Source organism: Microtus pennsylvanicus, chromosome 5 (genome assembly GCF_037038515.1).
Source record: "Microtus pennsylvanicus isolate mMicPen1 chromosome 5, mMicPen1.hap1, whole genome shotgun sequence".
In the NCBI taxonomy this organism is placed as follows: domain Eukaryota; kingdom Metazoa; phylum Chordata; class Mammalia; order Rodentia; family Cricetidae; genus Microtus; species Microtus pennsylvanicus.
In genome coordinates, this window is record NC_134583.1 from 49,585,976 (window position 1) to 49,612,953 (window position 26,978).

General features: G+C 49.1%; 1 protein-coding gene across 4 annotated transcripts in view; it reads left to right on the forward strand.

Annotated features, from left to right (window-relative positions):
• The first annotated feature begins 3,025 nt into the window (after nt 1–3,025).
• Nucleotides 3,026–26,978, forward strand: part of Tub (TUB bipartite transcription factor) — an 84,062-nt gene continuing 60,109 nt past the window's right edge. The window contains exon 1 of one of the 4 annotated variants that reach the window (XM_075971828.1): nt 3,026–3,342. In XM_075971828.1, the coding sequence (XP_075827943.1) occupies nt 3,182–3,342 (161 nt within the window). In that variant the 5' untranslated portion in view covers nt 3,026–3,181. The remainder of the gene's footprint in view (nt 3,343–26,978) is intronic. The other 3 variants (XM_075971831.1, XM_075971830.1, XM_075971834.1) reach the window with 3 other exon arrangements.

The window sequence follows — 26,978 nt, forward strand, 5'->3', positions numbered from 1 at the left end:
AGGTCTCAGTGGTTAGACTTCTAACATGGTGGCTCAGGGCTCCAGTGAACAAGCGAAAACTAGGAATAACCAAGAGCATTTTATTCCTTGACCTTAAAAGTCATGTAGTCTGCAAGTTCAAGGGGAGTTCACATAGATCTTCCTTCTCAACTTCAGAAATAGCCAAGGGTTTGCAACCATGCTTCAGAACCGCCCCCTTCCCTTCCTGCAGATTGGTGGCACTGATATTCTTTCTCCAGGGCCTGCCTAGGCTTCCACCAGCCTAGTCTAGACCATCCTTAGTGGTGTCTCAGACAGAGCCTCCCCCACAGCTTTCAGCTCTGGGTCAGAACACCTGACCTGGAGCTTGGTTCTGTTTCTTGGAGTGTCAGGAGCGGGGGCTCAATACACCTGTTGTAGCCCCTACAGCTACAGAACTCAAACTGTGCCAACTAGCTGGTTTCCTGAGAAAGTAACTGCAGTGGTCTTACCAAGGCAGGCTGAAGGGGCCTGGCAGAGAGTGACCAGGGTCAGTTTCAGGAAGCCTCTTTGTCTGCTGGTTCTCACCAGTCTGGTTTCCAGTGGGGTGATGCTGCCATATGCCACAGGACCCTTCCCTTGAGGGGATCCCTTTGAGTCCTGTAACCATCCCATCATACTATATGGATAAAGCCTTTCTTTGGGGCTTGTCTTACCACACTTCTGCCCAAACAATGAACCCAGACCTCACGTGGGGTAATGAATTCGTTTAGATTCTTAACCCACTGTTGTGAGGTCATGGGCTTGTCAAGTGTCTCACCATCAAGATGTGGTTCAGAAGAGGGATCCTGTATAGGACTCAGTGTGTGAACTCCACAGGGAACAGTAACAGTGTCTGCTTGAGACACTAAGTTGCAGCACGTTGCTTAGTGCCTACCTCTTGGAAAACCCTGGTTCTATCAGCTCTGATAGCCAGCTGGGAAACTTAGTGGTTAGAGACATGACTGGGCAGGGGTGGCAAACTCAAAAGCAACAAGGACCGGGTAAGGTGGTAGTGTGGTAAGCTGGTTGAGTGTGGTCTGAGGTCTGGAGGGGAATGTGTGAGGAGCAAGCACTTCTCGGCTCTTCCTGTGATCCTGAAACAGCCCCAGATTGCTTGCATTCCCTGAGGACTCAAGAGAGGATGGGCAGATAAATAAATCATGGTCGTGTCTCCCAGTTGTGAGAATGTGTTTGTGTTCATGCTTGTGTATGTGTGCATGTAACGTCAAGTGTGCATCCTTGTGAACCATCCCCCTTGGTTTTTGAGACAGGATCTCTCCCTGTCTCTTCCTCCTCAGAACTGGAATTACAAGTGAGTGCCAACAGGCTTGGTTTTTGTTTTGTTTTGTTTTAATGTGGGATCTGCCAAAGAAACTTGGGACAAATGGATAACTGTGGGGCTTATTAGCATACCAAAGCCCACACTGGCCTCTAGGTGCACTCAGTGCTTGAGGCTCCTCTCTGCTCTTCTTACCCCGCCCCCACCCTAAGCCTCTCCAGGCAGGGCTTCCCTTCCCTTTGCCCTGCTTCTGGTTCCTACATAATCCTACACTCTTGCTCTTTCCTCTCTCTTTTGCCCTCTTTGCTCTTTGGGTCCTCTGCACGTGGCTCTTGGTCCCCCCCACACACACTCCCCTCCTCTCTCTGGTTCAGTCTGGACTCTTCTAGATGCCTCTAGCCACACTCTCCCTCATATCTACAATAAAAACCTCCTCAACCATACCTTGCAGTGGCCATGTCCTCATTTCATTCACATTGGAACTCAAGTCTCTGCCCTTGCACTGCGAGCTCTTGACTGACAGCATTCTCTCCCCACCCCTGGCCAGTGTTGTCAATTTATTCGATGTAAAACCCTGTTCAGGAAAAGCACGAATGCAGGCTGGATGCAACAGGTACACTGCCAGCTGCCACTCCTGTAAGGCACGGGGTTAATTAAGTCTCTAAGCATTAGCAGAGCTCAAATCTTGCCTTCCAGCACTCTGCCTGCAGAGAATAAATATGGGCCACTCCATGACCCTGACCTGGATGGGAAGTTAGCTCAGACTTCCCACAACAGCTGCACTGACAAGTCCTTCTTAGGCCTCTATGATCTCCGCAAGAAGATTATACCTGTAAACCCCAGAAACCCAAGGTGGGGGAAGGGGAAGAGTAGCCTGGAAGACAGGCAGGCCCTAGTCACCTCTGTTCCACCTGCTCTATCTTGGTGCTTCGTCCACTTAGCCTTCTCTAGGTTGCACCAGGTACATTTTGGAAACAACTTTAAAGCCGAAAGTTCTGACCCAGAGCTGAAAACTGGGGAGGCTATACCCTAAACATCACCACGGAGTCCTCGGTTAGGCAGGTGGAATTGCCTAGCAAGGCCCCAGAGAAAAGGTCCTTGCCTCTTACTAGTGTCAGCATCCAGCAGGAGGAGGAATCTGGCACTTTTGAAGCACAGTTGCAAAATCTCAGGTATTCCTCTTATTGAGAAGGGAAGATCTGTATGAACTCTGCTTGAACCTGTCCCACAGAACAAGACAGCTGGATACTTTCCAAAGGATTTGTGGTAGTAATGAAGAAAGCACAAAGGGACGTAAACAGGACAAACTGGCCCAGGAATGGGAGGTTTACAGAGCTTGGTTCTCTGACTCTGAGAACCACAAAAGTCACAATATGCTAATTGTTGGCCCGGGGAATATGGTGAAGGAAGAGAGTAGAAGGAATGGATTTCTGTTCCCTGTAAGCAAAAAAAGAAACATTGTGAATTGGAGAGTAATGTTCCTGCAAGAATGAGTTCTCTGCTGGGAAGAGGAGGATCGAGAGAACTCAGAATATAGGGAAATCAGAGGGATGGGTATTCCCTTTCCCTGCGGAGGGTGGAAGACATCTCAGCAGAAGGGTCCTGAATAAGAAGAGAGCATCCGGGATTCCCCCATGCAAACGGAAAGCGCAACCTCTTAGCCGGCTCGGTCCCAGCAAGGTTTGAAAGCAGCGGTGCTCTACTGACGCCGGAAAAGATGGGGCGGTTGCCACGGCAACGTGGAGCGCACATTGGAAATAAATAAATAAGCAGTAGAGTTGCCGCAGCCGCGCCCCCGCGGGACAGGCACGCAGGGGAGGGGACCCCTCGGGTCCGGGTCCCTGCAGCCCGCACGCCCTCGTCATTGGTGGAGACAGAGGGGGGGTCACCCCCGGGGGGCGAATGGTACAGTCCTCCGCCCGCGCCCTAGCCCGGCCCAACGCGAGTGAGCGAGCCCCCGCGCAGCCGCCGCTGACCGTGGAGCCCCAAGCCCAGTCCAGGACGGCGATGGAGGGAGTGAGCAGCCACCGTACCCTGTCCTACAGCCGCTGGAGCTACGATAGGTAGGGCGCGCGCGGGGAAAATGAGCTCCTCCCGGTCCTCCGGGTGGCCACGCGTGGGCGCCGCCGCTGACGCGCGTGCTCAAGGCTAATGCGGGCGTCAGCGCCCGGGGCTACGCATAGATTCCGGCACCTGCATCCGCATGCATCCGAGACCCGGGTTACCCATGGCCTGGGATATATCCAGAGTCGGAGCTTAGGCGCGGGCATCCTGACACCTGCGGGTCAGAGCAATAGGAGGAGCATGCGCGGGCACCAAGGTCCTCAGGCTGTCATCCTGCGGTGCGGGTGGGCGCTGGAACCCCAGAAAGGCCGAGCTGCCGCGGTGCGCCCAACCGACCCTCAGTGAGGGACCTGATTTATCCCTGAGAAGACTGGCAGACTTGCCTCTGGGAGTTGTTGCCTGATTCACCTGGTTGGCGGGTCGCAGCCCTGGGCTGGGTGTTGGGGCATAGGAACCGCACTAGACTCCAATGGGGGTGTCAGGCTCCGCGTTCACCCCGCGGTGATGGCAAGCGGCTGCCAGCGTGGGCGGCTTGGAGCTGCGCTCCCCACGCACTGGTCCTGGAGGAAGGAATCATCCTTCCGGGCAAAATGAGAAAAATGAGGACAGCAAAATGAGTTAGTGATAAAGCAGAGTAGATTATTCAGAGACTATATCCGTTCTACCATTTTTTACCCTTTTTTGCGTGTTAAATGACCTCCATCCCCAATTTAAAAAGGAAAACATGCGAATAATAGTTTCGTTGATGCTGTCTTCGTTTTTTAAGTTCCCAGCCGTGTGTGGATCTCCAGAATCCTGGAGTGAATTTTCTGATCCCTGGCTTTCAACAGTAAAAGCTGGAAGAAACTTCATTAACAGATCTCCCCGCCCCTTTGCTCTTCCCTTGGCCTGCTTTCCTCTGAGAAACCCTGGCTGCATCTCTGACCGTGTTTGTTTTTCTACGATTCAGAGGAACAGGTGTTCCTCCTTCCTGAGACTAATTCCCGCGAGGCCCCACCTCTCTCGCCCGGGGTCTCCCCTCTGCAGAAACCCTATCTGTCTCCTCTTAGCCAGCAAACGTGCAGGTTTGTCCACTCTCCTTCCTCTTGTGGTTGCATCCGATGCATCCCTTTCTTTGCATTTAAGGCCGATTCTGGGGCTATACTCTTTGAAGCAGCTGATCCCCCCCCCCTTCAGCACAGCCCTAGCAGCAATCTGCTGACCCACCCCCCCACCCCGCCCCATGGCCAACTCTCAATTCTAGTGAAACTGCCCTTTTGAACAGCAGTGTTCTGTCTAGAGAAAACTCAAAAATGGCTGGTATATGCAACTCAGAAGAAGAAAACCTACCAGCTTGTGTTGCGATCCCAAATCACACATTTATATATTTAACGAACAAACATACATGGAGTACAAACTATAGGCTGAGCCCTGGGGATATGGAAATACGTACTCCGCAGGCTCCACTGTCTACAGTCGGGTAGAGACGAGTCATAGCATATACCAAATGCCTAATGAAAATAAAGGAGGAAAGTTTAAAGTCACGGTAATTTTTAGTAGTAACTAGTGCTTGGTTTTTGCTTGTTTTGTGTTTTGGTTTTGGTTTTTTGCCCCTGTACAAACAAACCAGAGGCTCTGCACTTAGACAACATAGATTCAAATCGTGACTCCAGCTAGCTGACCTCAAAGAACTTCCCCTTTTCTGGGCCTCAGTTTCTCCATTTGTAAGATGGAGTCATGTTGGCAATCTTACATGAGGTGCTAGATGTCAAGGCAGAGCTAACCATTGGGCCACAGTGATCATTGCTGTCGCTCTGTCATTAGTCAAAACTGTAGCAGTCTTTGGGAACCCTGGTTTTCGGGACCTGGGTACTGGTCTCCTTTTTAGGCCATGACATGAAAATATTTCTGGGGTCCTGTCTCCAGGAGTCTTTTCTTGTCATCATGACATCCTCAATATCTTGGGACTTTTATAAAGAAAATGGAATCTGCAGGCCGGTGGTGGCACATGCCTTTAATTCCAGCACTTGGGAGGCAGAGGCAGGGGGATTTCTGTGAGTTCTAGGCCAGCCTGGTCTACAAGAGCTAGTTCCAGGACAACCAGGGCTGTTACACAGAGAAACCCTGTCTTGAGCCTCCCCCGAAAACAAAGGAAAGAAAGAGAAAACAGAATCCCTGGATCACGTCCAAATGAACTAAACAAGGATATTAGGACACTAGACTCCACCAGTGCAGAAGTTCCCAGGTGTGAAAATCCTGTTTGGACTGCTCTCTGGAGCCACAGGTCGGATAGCAACCATCTCTGTTTTGGCTTTCAATACATAAATATTGCAAAAGAATCACACAACCTCAAAAGACTGTTAAAAATACTACATGACACAGGTACAAGGATATTAAAAGTTAAACTCTGGGCTCAGGATGTTGCTCGGTTGTTATGTGTTTACCAAGAATGCAGGAGGTCCTGGGTTCAATCCCCAGCTTTGCATAAACCATGGTAGCACATGCCTGAAGTCCCGGCGCTCAGGAGGTGGAGGCAGGATAATTAAGAGTTCATGGTCATACAGAAAAAGTTTTAGGCTAGCCTGTGTTACATATGACCCTCAGGAAAAAAGGCGGGTGGGAATTTTGTCTTTCAGCTGCCTCACCCTGACCTCACAAGTAAGCTGTACTTCCTGGACAGATCTTATGGTCTGGCTCAGCTCAGCTTTCCTGGGTCAGGCTTGTTTCTCAACTGGTACCAGGGCTGAGAGAGCCAGAACAGCTGTGTGTGTCTCTCTCTCCACATGCTTTTTTGGGCTTGTTCATAGCGTGGCAGAAAGGTTTCAGGTGAGGCCCCTTATGTCTTCTGTCCATCTCTTTCTTCTCCATGGTTAGCATCACTTCCCTTGGCCGTCATATCTCTCCACACTTCATCACGCGCAGGACCATCTCATGTATTTGTGATGTGGAAAAACCCAGGGCCCCACATGTGCCAGGCAAGTGCTGAGCCTAAGCTACGAGACTCCTGAGCCCGAGTCTCGCTTGAACTTACTGTGTAGTCCACTACGCTGGCCTCACGTTCTTCAGTTCTCCTGCCTCGGCCTCCTGAATAGCTCCGATTGCTGTCACTTGTCACCAGACCATACTGGGACCCACTTACTAGGTGACTCTGATCTCTACCCCAAGACTCTAAGCAAATGGCCTTGTCTTTTCCTGTTTCTAAAAAGCTGATCACACGAGGCATGACCTCCTGTCACTCTCCGATGTCACACCATTTCCAACCCATTCCAGGCACTCCATTTTGGGGACTTTTGTTCTTGTTTGTTTGTTTGTTATTTTTGCTATTATAAACAATTCTATTATAAACATCCATGTTTGTGTAGAACTTTCCCTCATGTCTCATGTCTTATTGTGTGATTAGTACAAACACCTTGAGGAAGGGCTGCTAGTTTTAGACTCTGGCTATTGCCAAGTTGTTCACAGAGAAAAGAATTGTTTTCTGTTCTTGCAGATAGCTTTGATTGCTTTCTTTGACAGTAATGTATTCACCAGTTTGGCCTCTTAGACTGAGTAAAAGTGACATTAACTGCATAGAACTTTCTGGTTTTCTGTAGTCAACATGATCTGACTTAAAAGCCCAGTTCTACCAGTTACTGGTCATGTGACAAGTTGTGTAACCCCTATTGACAAAAATAAGATAGTCATATCAGTCTCTTCAAACAGTCCGTTCATTAAATAATTTTAGCACTGATGGTGGCAGTGTCTAGAGACGGGAAATGGGGCAGTGAACAAACCAGCCCAGTCTCAGTTCTGCCGACTAGTGGACGTGGGATAGACGTGGACACTCGAAATGGATAATGCCAAGCAACTTGTGGAAGTGCAGAGAAGGAAGGTAAAGAGGACAGAGGTCAACTGCCAGGACAAGTGCGGGATGGAAAGGCTACTTCTTGCAGTGTGGATAAAAAGAGCAAGAGAATGAGGAGTGCGGAAGAGCGCCCCCTAGCGGGAGCAGCACCAAATAATCAGAATGGGCTAGAGCGCTGCAGAGCAAGGTTGTAACAGTTCTTTCCTATTCCTCCTCCAACTTCTGTATCTCGTGCGCCGTCCTCAGAGAACCATTTCAGTTTGTATGTCTTAGAACTTTAAACAAATGACATCACTCAGTATATGCCCTCAAGGCTGCCATTTTCCCACAGGGCCATCTGACATTCTTCCTTGTTGCCCAAGTCAGTAGATCACGTCTCTTTACTGCTGAGAAAGTTCACATTATAAGAATATTCTGCAGTATCTAGTCATCCTCTGGCAGACAAGTGGGTTGCCATTAATATGGGGCTATTACAAATACAAATGTGTTACTATCAAGTACAAGTCTGTGTATAAGTGTGTGTTTATGTTGGTAGGCAGACATTTAGCAGAGGAATGTCTGGGTTATATGGTCATTGTATGTTTAACATTTTCAGAAACTTTTCCAAAGTTGGTGAACCATTGGACATTCTCGTGAGCACTGGTTGGAGTCCCATCTCCTCCACATGCTGGGGACAAGCCTGTATTGGCAAACTTTTAACTTGAAGCATTCCAATATGTATGCAGTGGTATGTCCCTGTGGTTTTATTTTGCATTTCCCTGGTAACTATTGATGTTAAGCAACTTTTCATGTGCAGCTTTTCAATTGCCATCTACCTGTCTTTGGGAGGAAGCATATGTTTAAGTGTTTTCCCTATCCTCAAACCAGGTGTTACCTTATTGGTAGAATTTATGAGACCTTTTGATATTTTTGGCTCTCTCGCTCTCTCTCCCTCTCTCCCTCTCTCCCTCTCTCCCCACCGTGTGTGTTCAGACAGGAGCTCATGTAACCTCAAACTCTGCATAGCTGAGGCTGGCCTCCACCTCCTGATCTTCCTGCCTCCACCTCCCACAAACGTGTAACACCATGCCTGCTGGACTGTTGTGTCCTTTGTTGGTTGTCTAGCTGTCCTCTCGCTGTCTTTCTATCCCCTTCTGTGTTTTCTAAAGCAGAAATCTTTGCTTGTGATGAGGTTCAGTTTATCAATTTTTTTCTGTTATGTGTTATCCCTAAATATTAAGGACTCATTGCCTAACAAAAAGTGAGAAAAGCCAGACCCATCCCCCAGTCCTTGACTGTGTCGTCCTTTGCCTGTTTGGATCACAGTGCAGAGACCAGCAGGCCTCCAAGGAGCTAAGGCTACCAAAACCACAGTAAAGTGTTTCCATGACTTAAATGCATAAGACAAAAGTTTTCCTAGAAATACCTCCCTTTTGTGTTAAATTTAGCTCTGTTTTACTTTTATGTGTGCAGTGCTGTTTTCTGTTGGTTTTGTTTCATTTTGTTTAAAATAGGCCATCTTTGTGTCTAGCTGGTCTAGAACTCCTGGCGTAGACTAGGGTGGCCTTGAATTTGGCAGTCTTCCTGCCCTCACCTCCTGTGTGCAGGGATGATGGATGCGTGCCACCATGCTTGGCTGTGTGGCTATGTAGGTTTAAGACAAAGATGCAGCTGGAGAGATTACAGTGGTTGAGAGCACTTGCTACTTTTCTGAAAACCCAAGTGTGGTTCCCAGCACCCACCTCAGAGAGGTCAAACCACCTATAACTACAGCTACAGTGGATCAGACACCTTCAGTAGGCCCCTCAGTACCCGTGCACATCCTGTATGCATACAGAAGTACACATATGTACCCTTGCACGTACTGTATACATACAGATGCACACATACACACCCGTGCACGTACTGTATACATACAGATGCACACATACACACCCGTGCACGTACTGTATACATACAGATGCACACATACACACCCTTGCACGTACTGTATACATACAGATGCACACATACACACCCGTGCACGTACTGTATACATACAGATGCATACATACACACCCATGCACGTACTGTATACATACAGATGCACACATACACACCCTTGCATGTACTGTATACATACAGATGCACACATACGTACCCGTGCACGTACTGTATACACACAGATGCATACATACACACCCTTGCATGTACTGTATACATACAGATGTACACATACGCACCCTTGCACATACTGTATACATACAGATGCACACATACGCACCCTTGCATGTACTGTATACATACAGATGCACACATACGCACCCTTGCATGTACTGTATACATACAGATGCACACATACACACCTGTGCATGTACTGTATACATACAGATGCACACATACACACCTGTGCATGTACTGTATACATACAGATGCACACATACACACCCGTGCACGTACTGTATACATACAGATGCACACATACGCACCCATGCATGTACTGTATACATACAGATGCACACATACACACCCGTGCATGTACTGTATACATACAGATGCACACATACACACCCGTGCACGTACTGTATACATACAGATGCACACATACACACCCGTGCACGTACTGTATACATACAGATGCACACATACACACCCGTGCATGTACTGTATACATACAGATGCACACATACACACCCGTGCATGTACTGTATACACACAGATGCACACATACACACCCGTGCATGTACTGTATACATACAGATGCACACATACACACCCGTGCACGTACTGTATACATACAGATGCACACATACGCACCCATGCATGTACTGTATACATACAGATGCACACATACACACTCTTGCACGTATTGTATACATACAGATGCACACATACGCACCCGTGCACATTCTGTACACATACAGATGCACACATACACACCCTTGCATGTACTGTATACATACAGATGCACACATACGTGCCCTTGCACGTACTGTATACATACAGATGCACACATATGTACCCTTGCACGTACTGTATACATACAGATGCACACATATGTGCCCTTGCATGTACTGTATACATACAGATGCACACATACACACCCTTGCATGTACTGTATACATACAGATGCACACATACACACCCATGCATGTACTGTATACATACAGATGCACACATACGCACCCGTGCACGTACTGTATACATACAGATGCACACATACGTACCCTTGCATGTACTGTATACATACAGATGCACACATACGTACCCTTGCATGTACTGTATACATACAGATGCACACATACACACCCATGCATGTACTGTATACATACAGATGCACACATATGTACCCTTGCACATACTGTATACATACAGATGCACACATACGCACCCGTGCATGTACTGTATACATACAGATGCACACATACGTACCCTTGCATGTACTGTATACATACAGATGCACACATACGCACCCGTGCATGTACTGTATACATACAGATGCACACATATGTACCCTTGCATGTACTGTATAAATACAGATGCACACATATGTACCCTTGCATGTACTGTATACACACAGATGCACACATACACACCTGTGCACGTACTGTATACATACAGATGCACACATACATATATAAGTAACAAAGTTAAAAAATTTAAAAAGATACTCAGTTGTTCCAGTTCCACATTTTAAATTTTATGTGCATCAGTGTTTTCCCAGCACACATGTTTATGTACCACACAGGTGCCTAGTACCACCAAGACCAGAAGAGCCTATCAGATTCTCTGTGACTGGAATTACAAATGGTTATGAGCCATCATATGGGTGCTGGGAATTAGACTTGGGTCCTCTGAAAAAGCAGGCAGTGCTTTTAACTACTGAACCATCTCTCTAGCCCTCGCATCACTTCTGGAAAAGGCTTTCTCTGTTTCTGCTTTGAGCCTGCATTGAACAACCAAGGTGAGCATAGTGGTGTGCGCCAGCAACTCAGAGACCTGGAAAGGAGGTCATTTCAGCCCAGACATTCAAGGACAGCCTAGACCATACAAACAGAGCTAGTCTCAAAGCGAGAGAAGGAATTGGGAGATCAGGGTCAGCCAGTCTCAAAGTCGGATGTCCTTATTTTAAGTTACGTCTAATCTGGTCCAGTGATCCTACTGTCTTGATGCTGAAAGCATACTCTCTTGATTTCTGTAACCTTATTCGTCTTTAAATCAGGCAGTTCATGGAACTTCAACTTGGTTTTTTATCAAAGTCATTTTGAGTGTAATAGGTACTTTTTCATTTCATGTTAATTTGAGGACTTTTAAAATTCAACACAAACAACAACAGTACGAGCAGTTTAGATTTGAGTTGGGGGTCATTGAGTTGGGGGTCAAGTTGGAGAGGTGACAACCCAGTACTCGTAGACTGTGTGACCCGGGAGGATGGATCTCTGTTCATTCACAGCATCGTCTTTTCTCAGGCACGTTCTATAGTTTTCAATGCAGGGGCCTTAACTTTTGTAAGATATTCCTTAAGTGTTGTATATTTCCAGTCAATTTTGTAAATCATCTTTTTAAAAACTCCCAACTCCCCAGCTTCTGAGATGGCTGCAGTCTTGTGGTGCAAGTTTGATGGCCCGAGTTCCATTGCTGGAACCCATGAAAGGTGGAAGAGAGAGCTGACTGCAAAATTGTCCTTTCCCCTCCACAAGTACACATAGCACATGCACACAGAGTAAATACACGTTAAACCTCCAGTTTCCAGTTGTTCGTTGCTTTGTCCACCAACACAGCTGGAGGATTTTAGCGGTGGTGAGATGCATAGATCATACGGTGAGTGGTTTCTAAATTCAGTTCAGAGCCACCCATCGGTTCCATCCATCAGTAACCATTATCCTTTTTCCTAAAGCACACCATCCTGAACAGACACTCTGTCCATTGAGCAATAAGTCGCCTTCCCTTCAGTTCTTGGCACCTCTAATCTACTTTGTATTGCTATGAATTTGCCTATACTAAACAATTCATAAAACTGGATAGCATGATATTTTTCCTCGTGTCTGACTTCTTTCCTTTAGTTTGTGAGATTCATCCATATTGTGGAAAGTACAACAACCTCATTCCTATTTTTGGCAGAACAATATGCCACATCTTGTTTATCCATTCCTCTGTTTCTGGAGCTTGGGTTGTTCTGGTCTTTTGATTGCTATGGATCACAGCTCTGAAAATTGCTCTGCCAATGCCCAAGTCTCTGTTATTTAGAGCAGACTTGCTATTTGTTCATTCTTAGCTTTTTTCTTTCTTTTCTCTTTTTATTTTTTGAACCAGAACTGTCTCCTACTGAAGCTGTAGCATTTTCTATTTCCATCAGAAATGTATAAGAAGTGTTCCTACTTCACATTTTCTCAAACACCTGTTCACTTCTGCATTATTAGAACCATCTCAGTTGCACAAAATGGTACCCTATTCTGGCTTCAATTTATGTTTTCAAAAGACAAATGAAAGTGGGCATTAATATCATTCAGGCACCCTTTGGCCATTCTTATATCTTGGAAAAGAGTCTATCTTTTGACCATTTTTTTTTTCAAGACAGGGTTTCTATTTATAACAGCTCTGGTTGTTCTTAAACTTGCTTTGTAGACCAGGCTGGTCCTGAACTCACGGAGATGCACCTGCCTGCCTCCCGAGTGCTGGGACTAAAGGCATGCACTACCCCACACAGCTCTTTTGCCCATTTTTAAAAATAAATTCTTTAAATTGTTCAGTCGTAGAGGTTATTTATTTGTTCTGGCCATTGAACTCTTTCAGATTCGTATTTTACAGATATTTCCCATTCCGGAGCTTGTCTGCCCACTTCCTTTACAGAGCCATTCAAATCACAAAAGTGTTCAAATTAATAAAGTTTAATTTATCTGGTTTTTGTTTGTTTGTTGTTGTTCCTTATACCTTTAGTGACTAGGTTAATTCCTGAACTCTCAGTTGGTTCCACCTGTCTTCCTGTCCTTATGCAGATACCTCACTGCTTTGGTTATTATAACTTTGTGGCAAATTTTGAATACAGGATCAGAGACCAGGAACATAGCAGGCAGCATTTCAAGGGACAGCTCCCGAAGGCTCAATGCCTGAGATGCCACAGATGGGCATGAAGCTGCAATCTAGACTTTATATCTGGTTCGTGTCTCAGCTGCCTCTCACGATGTAAACGCAACCCAGTAAAGGGACTTCCTTTCCACTTTGCTGATTTAACAATCACATGTATGCATAAAAAAGAAACAAGGAAGCTACAGAGATGGCTCAGTGGTGAGGAGTACTGGATGCTCTTTCAGGATGAGTTCAGTTCCCTGCACCCATGTCAGGAGGCTCACAACCACATGTTATTCTAATGCCAGAGGACCCAGCTTCCTTTTCTGGCCTCCCCTGGCGCGGCACTTAGACTCATGTGCAGTACACACACACACACATACTTTAAAATAAACATTTAAGAAACAAAGGTAAAGCAACTTAGAAATGTATTAAGTGAGTAGATCATCCTCTTCAGCCTCAGTTTCCCCATCTGTAAGCTGGGAGTGGTGACTTTACTGACATGCATAGGCCGCTGTGGAACTCTAGTGAGGTGCTGTTTACCCAGGCAGGTAGGATGTGGATTAACAGACAGATCATGTCTGTCCTCTCTGTAGGATTAGGCCAAATAAAGCTTGTGGCTTAGCTGACCTGAAGCTCATGAGGACAAGGGAACCAGATTGACCTCCTCTACCTTGTGTATTCTAGACACGTTCTCTACCAACCAAGCCATAAGCCCAGGAAGTAGTTAAATTCTTCTTGTGGGAGTTTTCTGTCTCTACTAAGGCTCGCTTTATCGTTCCAGAAGAACTGGGCACTAACAAGATGTGTGTTCTGTTTTCAGAAATGCGGTGTTTGGGGCTACTGAGATGGCTCTGTAGTTAAGGGCACTTGCTGCTCTTCCGAAGACCCCAGTTCGCTTCTCAGCACCCGTATGATGGCTCACAACCTTCTGTGATATGGCCTCCGCTGTAACCTACACTCATGTATATGTAACCACCCCACACATCCATATTTGAAAGTAATATTTAAGTTTTTAATTGAGCTCTTGAGCCTGACTCTCCACTAGACTGGGGTGGGTGTGAGGAGGGAAGGGAAGCCAGGGTTTAGGGATGCTTCAGCAACAGTTCTGGCTTCTGCTTTCTGAAGTCCCAGAAAATGTCCCTTCATGGTATTCAGAGCTCTAGCACAGAGCAGATGACCTTGGGGGACTATTAAACTGCCTGGAGCTTCTGCTGCTCCCCTGTACAAAGGCCATCACTACCTGCCGTCAAGGGTGGTTGTGTGCATTAGATGAGTTACTGTGCACACGGCTTGATAATTAAATCAGAGTGCCGAGGCCAACACCTAGCCCTGACTGCAGTTCGATTGTTTGCTGTTGTGATTGTTCCTGGTACACGGCAAGACCACATTCACGTCTCTGTCCAGTTGAATCTGAAAGGCAGGCAGTTCCCAGATACACAGATAGTTATGTTAACTCAATAAGACCCCACCCCAGGTGTCCAGTGGCTGTTGGAAAGGCAGGCAGGAAAGGAAGGGCCTGAGAAGGCTGAGAACTGTAGAAGGAGGCAGTCCAGGACTTGAAGCTTCACCAGCTGGGACCAGTTGGGACCAGCTGGGAAAGGAGGGCACAGCTGTAGGTCCTTGTGGGCAGAGAGGAACAAAATCGTGTGGAGACTCAGGGTCTCAGGACCTTCCAGTGCCTGAGGTTCAGCTCCTTGAAGGATGGGGGGGAAATCACAAGTCCACTAAACAGTGAAGCAGGGTCCCACCCCTAAAGCTGAGACATATTCATGGCTCTGAGAGTTCACTACAGGGGACCCATAGGGTGAGCCCAGCTAACCCACGCCATTCATCATCACTAGTGGGTCAGACTCCTCTGAGAAGCAGGAAGGAACAGAAGCAGCTGCCTGGGGCAGCCAGACCGAGCCCTGAGGCATGTGAGCTCGCTGTCTGTACTTGGGTGTATAAAGTAGGCAGGTGTGTTGAAAGATGGAGAAGAGTCAGCAGTCCCTGGTTTGTTTATGCCCCACCCTTAGAGCTCCCCCTTCTGGCAATGGGCAAGTCACTAGCTCCATGGACCTATTCCCCTGAAGCTGAAGAAACTGGGCTGGTTAGGCAGGCACCATGCCTCTTGTTAAAGGTGGATGTAGGAGCCCAGAGGGTACTCGGCGCAATTGCGGGTTTGTATGTTCTGAACACAGATTTGGACAGGGGCCAACAGAAATAATAACAGAAGAAAGAGTTTATGGAGGAACAAAGGCACTTCTGAGGGTGGAAGTGAGCCAGATCTTGAGAAAGACAAAAGCCATAATGGGCCCTGGCTCCAGTCTTGTAACCTTTCCATGTGTCGTTTATATACCACCTTCTACACAGAGATATTTAGTTACAGGCAGCCCTTGGTAGGCAGGGGTCCAGTCTTTTCCCTGTCATTGGTCTCTTTCCTATTCTGTTTTCTCTTCCTTCCTCCCTCCCTTCCTTCTTTCCTTCCTCCCTCCCTTCTTTCTTTCTTTTCTTTTTCTTCCTTCCTTTTTTCTTTTCCTTCCTTCCTTCCTTTCTTTCTTTCTTTCTTTCTTTCTTTCTTATAATTTTCACATTTTATTATTTTTTTCCAAAAGCACAAGTTCGGTGATTTTGATTCTCTTGGGAGTTAGGGCAGGGACCCAGGTCTTACATGGAAGGCCCTGAGGAGTGAGCAAAAAGTTAAAATGACTCTATCAGCATGCTAACCTGGAACAACAGCATTAAGAGGTTTACTTTCTGTACGTGCCTAGTGACATCGAGGACAGTGTTAACAGGGTGATAGTGTAGGACATTAGAACCCTCCAACTGTCTCATCAGTCAGCACAAAGTGGACTCAGATCCCCTTCCGGAACATTCCCCTGCACCCTGCTATCCTGTTGTGTGTGTTCCGTGATTGGAAAGGCCAGGTAGAGGGACGATGTCAGGGAAGGCAGGACTGAGATCCCACCTGTGACAGGTGACAGGAGACTCTGCTGTGTTCCAAAGCTTCTCTTCTCATGGATGTTTAGCGGGACAGGGCCAGATCTGCTGGATCTGATGAGACAAACGGGATTCATTGCATAGGGAGTCTGTGAGGATCTATCTTAAAAGGCAGTGAGTCAGCCGGGCGGTGGTGGCGCATGCCTTTAATCCCAGCACTCGGGAGGCAGAGGCAGGAGGATCTCTGTGAGTTCGAGACCAGCCTGGTCTACAAGAGCTAGTTCCAGGACAGACTCCAAAACCACAGAGAAACCCTGTCTCAAAAAACAAAAACAAAAACAAAAGGCCGTGAGTCGGGGGGCAGGGCTTCTTTCTCTCTGCCCTTGCTGGTCAGGATTCTCTTCAAGTCACGGTACCCAAGTTGGGGTTCAGGGACTTGTTCCCAGTCCTCCTCCTCTGCACCATCAGGTGGGAATCTGGTGCCTGAAATGGAGATGAACAAAGAAAATTCAAGGGGTGTGTGTGTGTGTGTGTGTGTGTGTGTGTGTATCCATCTGTCTGTCTTGAGGCTGTCAGGGTTTTTGTCGCAGAGGCATTTTTCAGAGATGAATCCTGCTAAAAAATTATGCTAGCAGACTGGAACCAATGTACGAATAATGGGCCCAGAGCTCGGGTCAAATGATGAAGTCACAGCGCCTGGGGCATCTTTGTAGTTAGGGAAGTCAGGGTCATGGGGTCCCAGGATTGATTCTTTACAAGGTTCTATTCGGCAGCAAAGACTGGATCCCACCTGGCTCTGCCTCCATCCACACTCCTCTGACACATCAGTGCAGCACCATGCAGGAAGACCAGTGGGGTTCTGTCCCTGTCTCCACAGGCTGACATCCTGAGTAGTGTCTGCATAGCCATCACCAGCCGTCGCAGAACAGAAGCTGTTAGGGTTGGGCTCCTCCGGAATAAAGGTTCTGTGAGTGTGTGTGCATGTGTGTGTGTGAGCATATGTGCGTGTGTGCATGCCCTGAGCCAACACCAATAACACATCTGAGGTTGGGGCACGTGATACAGATGGATACGTTTGTGCATCCTTGGAGACAGGTGTGTGTGTGCGCACGCGCGAGCATGCCACCAAGGTGGTCAGTATCCGAGTGTTGTATATCTGAGTGGAAGTACATGTACCAGAAAATAGAACAGGGAGGGAGAGTGACCAGTCCTTTTTTCCCTCTTCATTGGGTAGGAGAAGGGATAACACTGGGGGGGGGGGGGAGCAGTGTGAATACAGTTCCCTTCCCCTGAGCCCATTACTGGGTGTGATGAGGGCCTGCTGAAAAGCTGGCTTTTCCTGGAAGATTCTGTCAACCAGTAATGTCTGAAAAACAGTGGCCTAGTAAGCCAGGGCTTGCACTGCCAGGAGCACTCACCAGAGGGGTCTGGTTCAATAAGAGAGCCAGAAAGAATCCCCATGTGACCCTGGGCAGTGATGCCCAGAAGGGCAGAGGACCCTTCCCTGTCCGGCAGCCCATCCCCAAACCCTGAAACCTGGGATACTCACTCCGTCTTCTCAGAGGGGCTCTGGGGCAATCCAGGGCCCGCATCAATGTTGGATGAGCCCGTGCTGTGTCTGCAGGGCCTCGATACCATCTTCCTCAGTCTCAGTTTTAGTGTAACTTGAGCGCAAGCGTACCCGCCCCATCCAGGGACTTGTGATCTTATTGCCCAGTGTCACCTACGAGGGAGCAGGGGCTGGGGTGGGGAGGCTGGACAGGCCTCCCGGTAGCTATGTGTGTCCCTGGTGGCCGTGGGAGTCCAGTGGGACCCAGCCTCACCAGGCTAGTAGCGCCAGCCTGGCCTCTTCTTGGCCCCTGGCTCTCGGTGCTGGGTTACACTTCCTCCTCCAGCCTCAGGCCACCTCACCTTCCCCGGGTGTCATCTGTCTGCTGATTTGTCCCTGGGGTGGTTCAGCCCCATTCACCCCATCCCCATCCCTTGCTCCGGGGGATTCCCTGCTAGAGAAGGGGTTGGAGGAGCATCAGCCAGACCAAGAGAGACCCCCCTAGAGGAAGAAAGGGGAATAACAACAGCATCCGAGCCTTCCCTGCAGGTAAGTGTCCCCTGTCTTGAGTGCTGCGGGCCAAGAGGAGGAGCACAGCTCCTGACTCCGGACCGCTCTGTCCTAACCCTGACCATACCATGCCCTAGGAGATCTCCGTGAGTGTGCTGGTAGTCTGTGAGCAACCTCTGTGCTTTGGCAGTGTGTAAGAAGAGGTTATGTCTTCAGGATGTACTGAATCAGGGCATTATGGCCAGCGGACAAGTGCCTGCTTTTGTAAAGAGTTTACTGGGGGCACTGCTAAACCTATTTGTTTAAATACTATGTAGCACTTTCTGCAATCTGGAGCTAATCTGGCTCACTAGTCTAAAATATTTATTCCCTGGCCCTTTAAGAAAAAGCTTGTAACCCCGTTAGCTATTCCCCAGGCTGCTCTGCTCTGCCCCATAGTGGCCATTCGCTTCCGTCCTCCCACAGCTGCCACTCTACTCCCTGAGCAACCCTCGCCCCATCCACACAATGGATATACCCTCTGCTGAGTGCTCACCACCCCTGGGAACATGACCTCAGGGACCAGCCAGCTGTGGTGAAGAAGTGAAATAAGGCGGTGAGCACCCCAGAACTTAGCACGTTCAGGGCTGAGGCCTCAGAAATCAGATAATTTGACAATGCCAAGTATAGCTTCCCTGGACCCCCAAGTCAATGTAGGTACTTGAAAGGCTAGGGAGACCAGCTGAGCATGGGCTCTGGTCACTCCCTGCAGGCCCGACCAGGACCTGGTGACAGCTAGGGTCTTGCTGAAGGAACAGAAGACACTGTGGAATAGAGAAGTGTTAAGAAGGCTGCAGAATGTCCTGAAAGGGGACCTGGGGCCCAGCCTCTCCCTACCTGCTGCCCTGCTGTTCCCATACCCTGGACCCCATGCTGGACCCTGCTCTCAAAGCCCCAAGCCTTTGTGAACAAAACAAAAACCCATTTCCTAGGCTTTCTCTTCTCCTTTGAGTTCGGGGATGGGGACAGGTAGGGAGGAAAACGGCACTTGGCCTGAAGCTGCATTTCTGGGTGACACCACTAGGTGGCACTCGAGGTTCCAGCTCCTCACGGTTTCTGTCGCTTGCCACCATTCACACAGATCCAGTTACAGCCTGAAAGGCTGTGGTCACACTGTGAACCCACTGGCCTGACCAGCTCTGTCTCTCCTGAGGCTTCTCCCAAACACTTCCAGAGTTGTGTCTCAGAGTGTTTCCTTGAGTAAAAACCATCAAGGCCCACCTGTAGTTTAATTTTCTGCCTACTTATCCATCTTCCCTTAGGAACTCCCAAAGACATTCTGAGTAGGCCTCAGCCAGGCACAGTGTAGACAGTGGAGGTGTTCGGTGTGTCCGGTGTGTGAACCACCAATCACTTCATCTTAGCGTCTAGCCTGTGCTTCCTTAGTGTCCAGCAGCCCTGTGAGAAGCGAGGCAGAGAACACAAGACACAGGACACTAGATGTCCGGTGGTCCTAGACATCACCTTGGAAGATTGTACTTTTGCTGTGTATGGGGTGGGGGAGGCACCACTTTTGACATGGAGGAATCATGTCAGCAGAGACCCTAGATCAAGCAGCGAGGGAAGGGACACTGGGAGTGAGACCAGAGGTAGGACTCTGCTCAGACACTGGGAACAACGGTGAGTCCCTCAGGAAGAAAAGTGGGTATCCTCTCCACTGTGTCCTATCTCACTGGCAAAGTCCGGGCCAGCTTGCTCTCTTGAGCACAGCCCTAGGAAAGAACCCGTAGTTGGCATGCGGGTGCCATGTGTCTGTCTAGACCCGGGCTCCAGAAGACTGGCATCGCTCCCCGGGGTAATTACTGGTTTGGGTTCGATTTCCATTCAAAACAGTCATCCCAGCCTGAGCTGGTGTCAGATCTGAAGAGTGATTATTAGAACACTTATCAACAGCTTCTCAGCTCCGAGCAATTACAGCCAACCTGCTGTTCCGGGGAAGTCATGCAAGACTGCAGCCTCCCCTGCGCACTCCCTTACTCCCCCTCTTGTTTCCCCTCCCTCCTCTTAGCAGCCAACCTGAGGGAGGGCAGGAAGGGGGAGCCAGGCACCTGTGCTTCCCAGAAGCCCTCTTCTCCCACAGAGTCATGTGATCCCGCATCCAGTACACTCAGAACTGAGACGAATCTGTGCACTTGGCAGATGGTGGCTCATGGACTGCCGCGTTGTCGTGTGGTGTGTTTTCAGCAGTCAGAGTCCCCTGAGGAGACTCGGACTATCCCATTCCTTCAAGGCCAGGCAGAGATGACGTAAGAGAGGCATTTATCTCTCATGCATAATTGAAGGGATCTCTAGAAAGCCCATTAACCAAGCCAGATATGGTAGCTCGAATGTCTGTAATCGCAGCACCCCGGGGGCTGAGGCAGGAGCACTGCCACAAGTTCAAGGCCAGCTTGGTACTTAGAGTGAGTTACAGGCTAGGCCAGACTAGATAGGAAGACTATGTCTAAAAAGAAAAAAAAAGCCTCATAAATCAAAATAAATAATATTTTTATGTAATCTATGAAAAATAATCACGAGCCAGGGAGAAGGCTGCCAAGCTTGATAAATGTCCAGGATGCGCATGCTGGGACTAGAAAGCTGGCTCCCCCAAGTTCTCTTCTGGTTTTCACGGCATGCTGCAACACAAGTGTACCCACATATTACGTAATTGTTTTAAAGTAGCAAAACAAAATGAATGCACGAACATCCCAAGCGAGGGAAGCCTAGATTTGGCCTTGCTTACCCAGCTCCACGATTTTTAGCCAGTGGTTTTGATTTAAGCAAATACACATCTTTAGCATGTGTTTATATTCTGCATGTGTCTTTCAGCCCAGCCGACCTGGGCCTTGCCACTCTCACTTCCCTCTGGGAACTCACCCCTGTCCCTTCAGCACTCCTGCCCCACCCCCATAACTGTGTACCCATCCCCCATCCAGCCAGCTGGGTCTGCAGGTTGCCATGGTAACTGGAGGACAGCTCCTGCTGGTGGTTCGCCCCTCCTATAAGCATGTCCAGCCAGGGCATCACAGGCAAGCGTATAGCAAGCATCCCTAACACAGGTATATAAAGTGTCGCTGGGTGTGTGCAGGAGTGGAGAAAATTACACCCGCCTGAATTCTTCCAGGAAGAGGACAGCATGTGGCTGAAGGAAGACAGTGAGGAGCGCATTGTGACTAGGAGGTGAACCACTGAAACAGACATGGATGTGTGCTAAGCAGCCTTCCTCAGAGGGTAGGTCTTGTTTGTTAAAGGGCTCCCATTGTGCTAAAGAGTCTGTGTCAGGGGAGAACCCCTGTCGCCGGCCGCCAGAGAGCACCCTCGCTCTGGCACCCCCAGGCTGTACTCACCTTATCGGAGGACTGAGCAGAATTGACTGAAAGATCAATGTCAATGTGTTGCGGAGATGCCAAGACTTGAGGCCTTGTTATGGGGAGACCCGGGCCTGGGTCATTTGACCACTCAATGTCAGATGCCTGTCTTGGTGAGGCAGAGGAGCAACAGTCTCAGGTGACATGCAGAGAAACCTCTCTGTCTTCCCGCAAATCCCATGATCTCCCTTTTGAGCTGGCTCTTGGCGGTAGGAGGTCACCGTGTCCCTCACAGGTAGGAACGAGCATTGTGTTCTGCCCGCCCACTCTGCCACTGTAGAATGAGTTCCTGAGCCTTGGCTCGGCTGTGAAATATTACTAATGCCCTCCTTAGATGGTTGTGCTCCCCACTAAGGAAGGGAACGCAGAATACTGTGGTAGCTCAGACTCAGGTTCTGTGCGGCCCTGGAGGACAGATCTAGAACAAAAGGGAGGTCTTTCTGGGCTTGAAGAAGATCTTGCTGAGTACAGACCTAGATGCTGACGGGTACAGATGAGGTTTCAGAACCACTGTCCATCTCCTCAGGGTCAGGGGGACTGCCTGCTCCTGGGAGGTGTGATCTTGGGGGTGTGCAGTTTACCTAGCTGCTGGGAGGCCTGAACTGGAGGTATGGGCTTATCCAGCCCCAAGCTTCCTTGTGATGTCCTTCCCTAATCCTCCCCAGGGTGTCATGGGAAGAAGCCTCGGTAGCAACTGAACCCGAGGCAGCCCCAAGGTGAAAAGGATGGGTTCCCCACCACCACCCCAGAAACTGGCTCTTTTATGTGGTCCACTTCTCCCGGCTTAGCCCTTTGGACTGGGCAGGAAGGGACCAGGGAGGACTTGAGAAAATGCCGGTCTGAGTATCAGTTCTAACTGGAAGTTTCTGTTCTGCTGAAATAGGACAGAAAACATCTGGGATTGGGGGAAGCTTATGAAAGATGAAATCTCTCCTTCCCAGTTCAAGCACACGCAGCAGACTGTTCCGTGGAGGAGAGGAAGGTGGGAAAAGCAAGAAGCTAGGAGGGGGTGCCTTGGCAGGCTGTGGCATTCCCACTCCCCCCTGGAAAGGGCCCGTACTCAGGGCAGTATCCGGAGGAATGCTTGGGGCGGGTGAGGACTCATCTCAGTTACACTCTATGATGCTCTTGTGTTCTGGAGTGGAGGAGAGCTCGTAGAACGGGCTCGCTGTTTGCGCTCCTCCCCTGGCCATTTGTTTCTCTAAAAGACTTTAATCCGTCTTCTAGAGACCCAGGTCTCAGGAGTCCCATTGGGGTGGGGTCAGCACCATATCTGGGAATCATTTTTCCACTTCAAAATTTGCAGTTATATCCCAAAGATATGTTTTAGATACTTTCATTGGAAATTCTATTTTTATTAGAATTAGAATTTTTATTAGCAATTCTAATGAAATCTGCAGTTCGTTAGAAACGTTATTGTTGCTAATCCTTGCTGGAATTCAGGATATAATATTTACAGGAGGAAGGGTGGGGAAGAATAATGAGAGAGGAAATGGGTTGGAAGAAGGCAGGGGACAGTGTCCCTGGGAGGAGGCTGGAGATTGACAGGGGCATCTGAGGAGTTAGCACCAAGTCTGTCCTGAGGCAGCGGGTGCTTCTGAGGAGTTCAGGAGGACCAGAAGGGGACATGGACAGATTGATGTCAGACAACTTCCCCTGGTAGCGCTGGAGGATGAAGTGGAGGGGAGGATTATCCTGATGCCCAGCGGCTGGAGAGGAGATCCTAAGCCAGACTTAGTCTGGGGGAGGAAGAGATGGAGTTCAGAGATGCTAACTAGGTGGAGAACATCAGAATGTTCCATGGTAGACGAAGGTGGACAGGGCAAAGCGGGAAGCGAAGATGGTGCCACAGTGGCCTGACTGGGGTCATTGGCAGAGGCATAAGTTGTAGGATGGATGGTTAGGCACCCTACAGTGGGAAGTAGGGTGACATGCAGCGTGCTGGGTCTACAGAGCGGCTAGGGAAAGGGTTTAGAGACAGGGAGAGGCTGTGCAGCCTCCAGGTTCATGTGCTCCCAGGGTGGGGGTTGTGAGAATGGAGCTGTGAGGACATGAGGTCAGCCGGGTCTATCTCCAGTAGAGTCAAGAGACGACAGGCCGAGGACTCAATGGCTTCTGAAGGACACGTTGAAGAACGTTGCGTGTTCTCCACCCCAGATCCTGCCCTCTGACACAGATATGGCCATAGAGAGGGCAGCAGCGACCGGGCCCTCTCTCAGTGGACCTTCCAAATGAGATCTTTCACTTCAGTGCACTGTGCGCCGCCCAGTTTACCATAGTAACCTATAGAGACGTGATACACGGTCTCTCTGTTGCCATGGAAATCAACACTTGGCTGTCCCTGTGTGGCATGGCCACTGAGACCTTGAGAATTTAGTCTGGTCTTAAAGAGCTTAGAAGGGATACCAGATCAGAAGGGTAGCCGGGCGGTGGTGGCACACACCTTTAATCCCAGCACTCGGGCGGCAGAGGCAGGCGGATCTCTGTGAGTTCGAGACCAGCCTGGTCTACAGAGCTAGTTCCAGGACAGGCTCCAAAGCCACAGAGAAACCCTGTCTCAAAAATCAAAAAAAAAAAAAAAAAAAAAAAGGAAAAGAAAAACAAACAAACAGATCAGAAGGGTTTCTGTGTCCCAGTTAAACAGTGTTGGTGGTTGTTAGTCTAACTGTTGCCATGATGGTGAAGGAAGACACCACTGTCAACAGTCTCCAGGGCTTTGTGTACAGTCTGATGCAGGACCAGCCCCCAACCTCACTCCAGTCTCTGGCCATCATGGGACCAGGACCTCTTTTCTTTCACTCTGGGTTTGCCCTCCTTCACCCAGACAAGAATTTTGTTCCCAGGAGGCACTCCCCGACCCATGGGATCTCGGCATTCAAAGCAGAACAGGAAGCCTGGGCCCCTGAAACGGGGCCACCGAAGGTAAGCAAGCACTTGAACTCTCTGCCTTTGGCCCATGGATCCGCCCTTGTATCTGCTCCGCCCACCACTCACTGGTCTCACCATCTAGGGCTCTGAGTTCTCCGCCTCTCCCCAGACTCACACCACAAAGTCCCCTGGGCTCTAAACATGTGTCCAAGGAGGTCTGCACCCTAGGATCTAAATAGCACCTCAGGGATCCTCTACCACTCGGATGAGGACCTCCCACCACCAGGCCTCAACTCTTCTGGTCACCCCATGTTCTACCTTCTGCCTCTTCCGCCTGCCCTCCATCACCCCAGCCCAGCTTCACCCCACAGCCAGTCACTGCTGTCCTTGATCTGGTCTGCCTACCTTCTAAGTAGACCCAGAGAGTGAACAGCCCTGCAGAAATCCTCCACACTGGTCTATTTTCTGATGCTGAGACCGGGATACTAAAGGAGGCTGAGTGACCACGGTGTGGCTGGCAACAAGTGGGGACAAGGCGATGAGCCAGCGAGAGCGTGGACAGTCACGTGTTCTTTTCCTCCTCAGGAGAACATCCCGGAGGAAGTACTGGAAGGAAGGAAGGGAAATCGCTGGGTGAGCAGGCCGGGGAGGAGGGAGAGCTGGCCCTGGAGAAGTCCTCTGTGGGAGAGGTTGTGTGGGGAGGTGGGACGGTGTAGGTGGTTCTGTGGTCATGCCGTGGTGTGTGTGAGAAGCGGGGTTTAGGGAAGGGTGTAAGTCTGTATTACTTTGGCTACTGTGGGCTTGATTTGCTCCTGTCAGATCCTCTGTGGTCCTTTTGTCTCCTCTCCTTCCAGATGGCACTGTTGAAAGTCCCAGAGGCCCAGCTCTGTTTACCGGCCTTCCCTGGGGCTCTCAGCTAGACCTCCCTAGGGATGAGTTCTCATCAGCTTGTAGTTAGTCTGTGGCCTAGGGGCACTACTGACTGATCTTGATGCTAAACATCCCCATCTTCTTTATCAATGTATGCAGTCTCTGGCCCCAGGCTGGCCTCTCTACACCTACCTTTTGCAAACAACAGATGAGTCTTACCCAGGACTCCCGATCAGCACGCCATTGTAGCTTACTGGTATTGGGATCCCCAAGATTCATTTCTTAGCCAGAATGGTGGCAAAAATTACTACCTGCAAAAGAAGTAGCTGAGCAAAAGGATGGGATCCCCTCCCCAGCTGAGGAGAGCCTTCCGGGAGTGCCAAGCACCTGGGGAATCTACCTGCTCTCCCAAGGAAAAGGACTAGAGAAATCGGGACATCTGGGGCCCTCTTTCCCACCTCCCAATCTCCGTGGATGTTGCCCATAGACCATTGATGGGCTGTGTGGTGATGATACCGTAAAGAGACTTTCTGTACAGAATTGGGGGTCTCAGGCATGGCCCTGTGCAGAGGCTCCCATGCTCTCCTCTTCTGCACACAGCTTCAGAACAGGTTAACTCGGTGACCTAGAGAATCTCATGAAGAGAGGTATCCCCTGAGCCTTGCTCACAGGTTCCTGGGAAGGAGAGGAGGACAGGGGTGCAGCAGAGAGCCCCAAAGGGCTGCTTCTGCTGTCATGACCAATGTAGCCTGTAGGACTCCTCCACCCATTGGTTGGCTGCAGCTCCTGTGTTTGCAGTGATGCAAGCTCATGCTCAGTCTTCTGCCTACATCCAACACCATAGATCATCAGGTCTGCCAGTGTCTTTGAGATCCTGCATCCAACCCCTTGTTTAACAGGCAAAACCAGGGCTTTGGAGCCAGGTCACACTGCAAGTTCTGGGAGAGTCGGAACTGGAGCCCAGGCTATCTCCTTGGGGCTCTTTTTATGCACTGAAGATGAGGGAACAAAACTTACTGTGTAGGAGACGTGGAGCTTTTTGGGAGTGGCATTGGCCTTGTGACTGTGCTCTTGCCTTAGCTAAAGAAAGACCCTAAGTGATATGTGGACCTCTACAGCTGGTGGCTGGGCTCTCAAGGATTCGTGGACATAATATGTTTCTAGACTGACTTGGTTCTGGAATTTTCTACATCTTTATTTTGTTAATGTCCTATAATACCACCCTGGCTCTTTTAATATCTCTTAAGGTCAAGCCAAATTTCATAATTCAAAATGGTTTCCACATTTCACCAGGCAGGGACTGAGCTATAGGAGCACATATAGGCTAGGAACAGTCAGCAAAGGGTGTTCAACCTTTAGGCTTCTCTTGGCAACACTGGACAAGAAAGAATCATCTTAGGCCACACAGGGGTGTTTAACCCATGGACTACAAGATGCAAGAGCAATTTCTATGTGTATCTTGCATGACCTTGTGACAGCACTAGCTATCCTGGGCCTCATGCAGCCTGCAGGCCATAGGCCAGACATCTCTAGAGCCAGTTAGGGATATAGGAAAACAATAGAAGTCTGGCTCTTGGCCTGTCATGTTTCATTCTAGGCCTTACCACTGTACAAGAGGTTTCTGAGGCCATGATTATAACTCATTTGGATCATGATCTTTAAGTTTTTATCTTCAACTCCTTG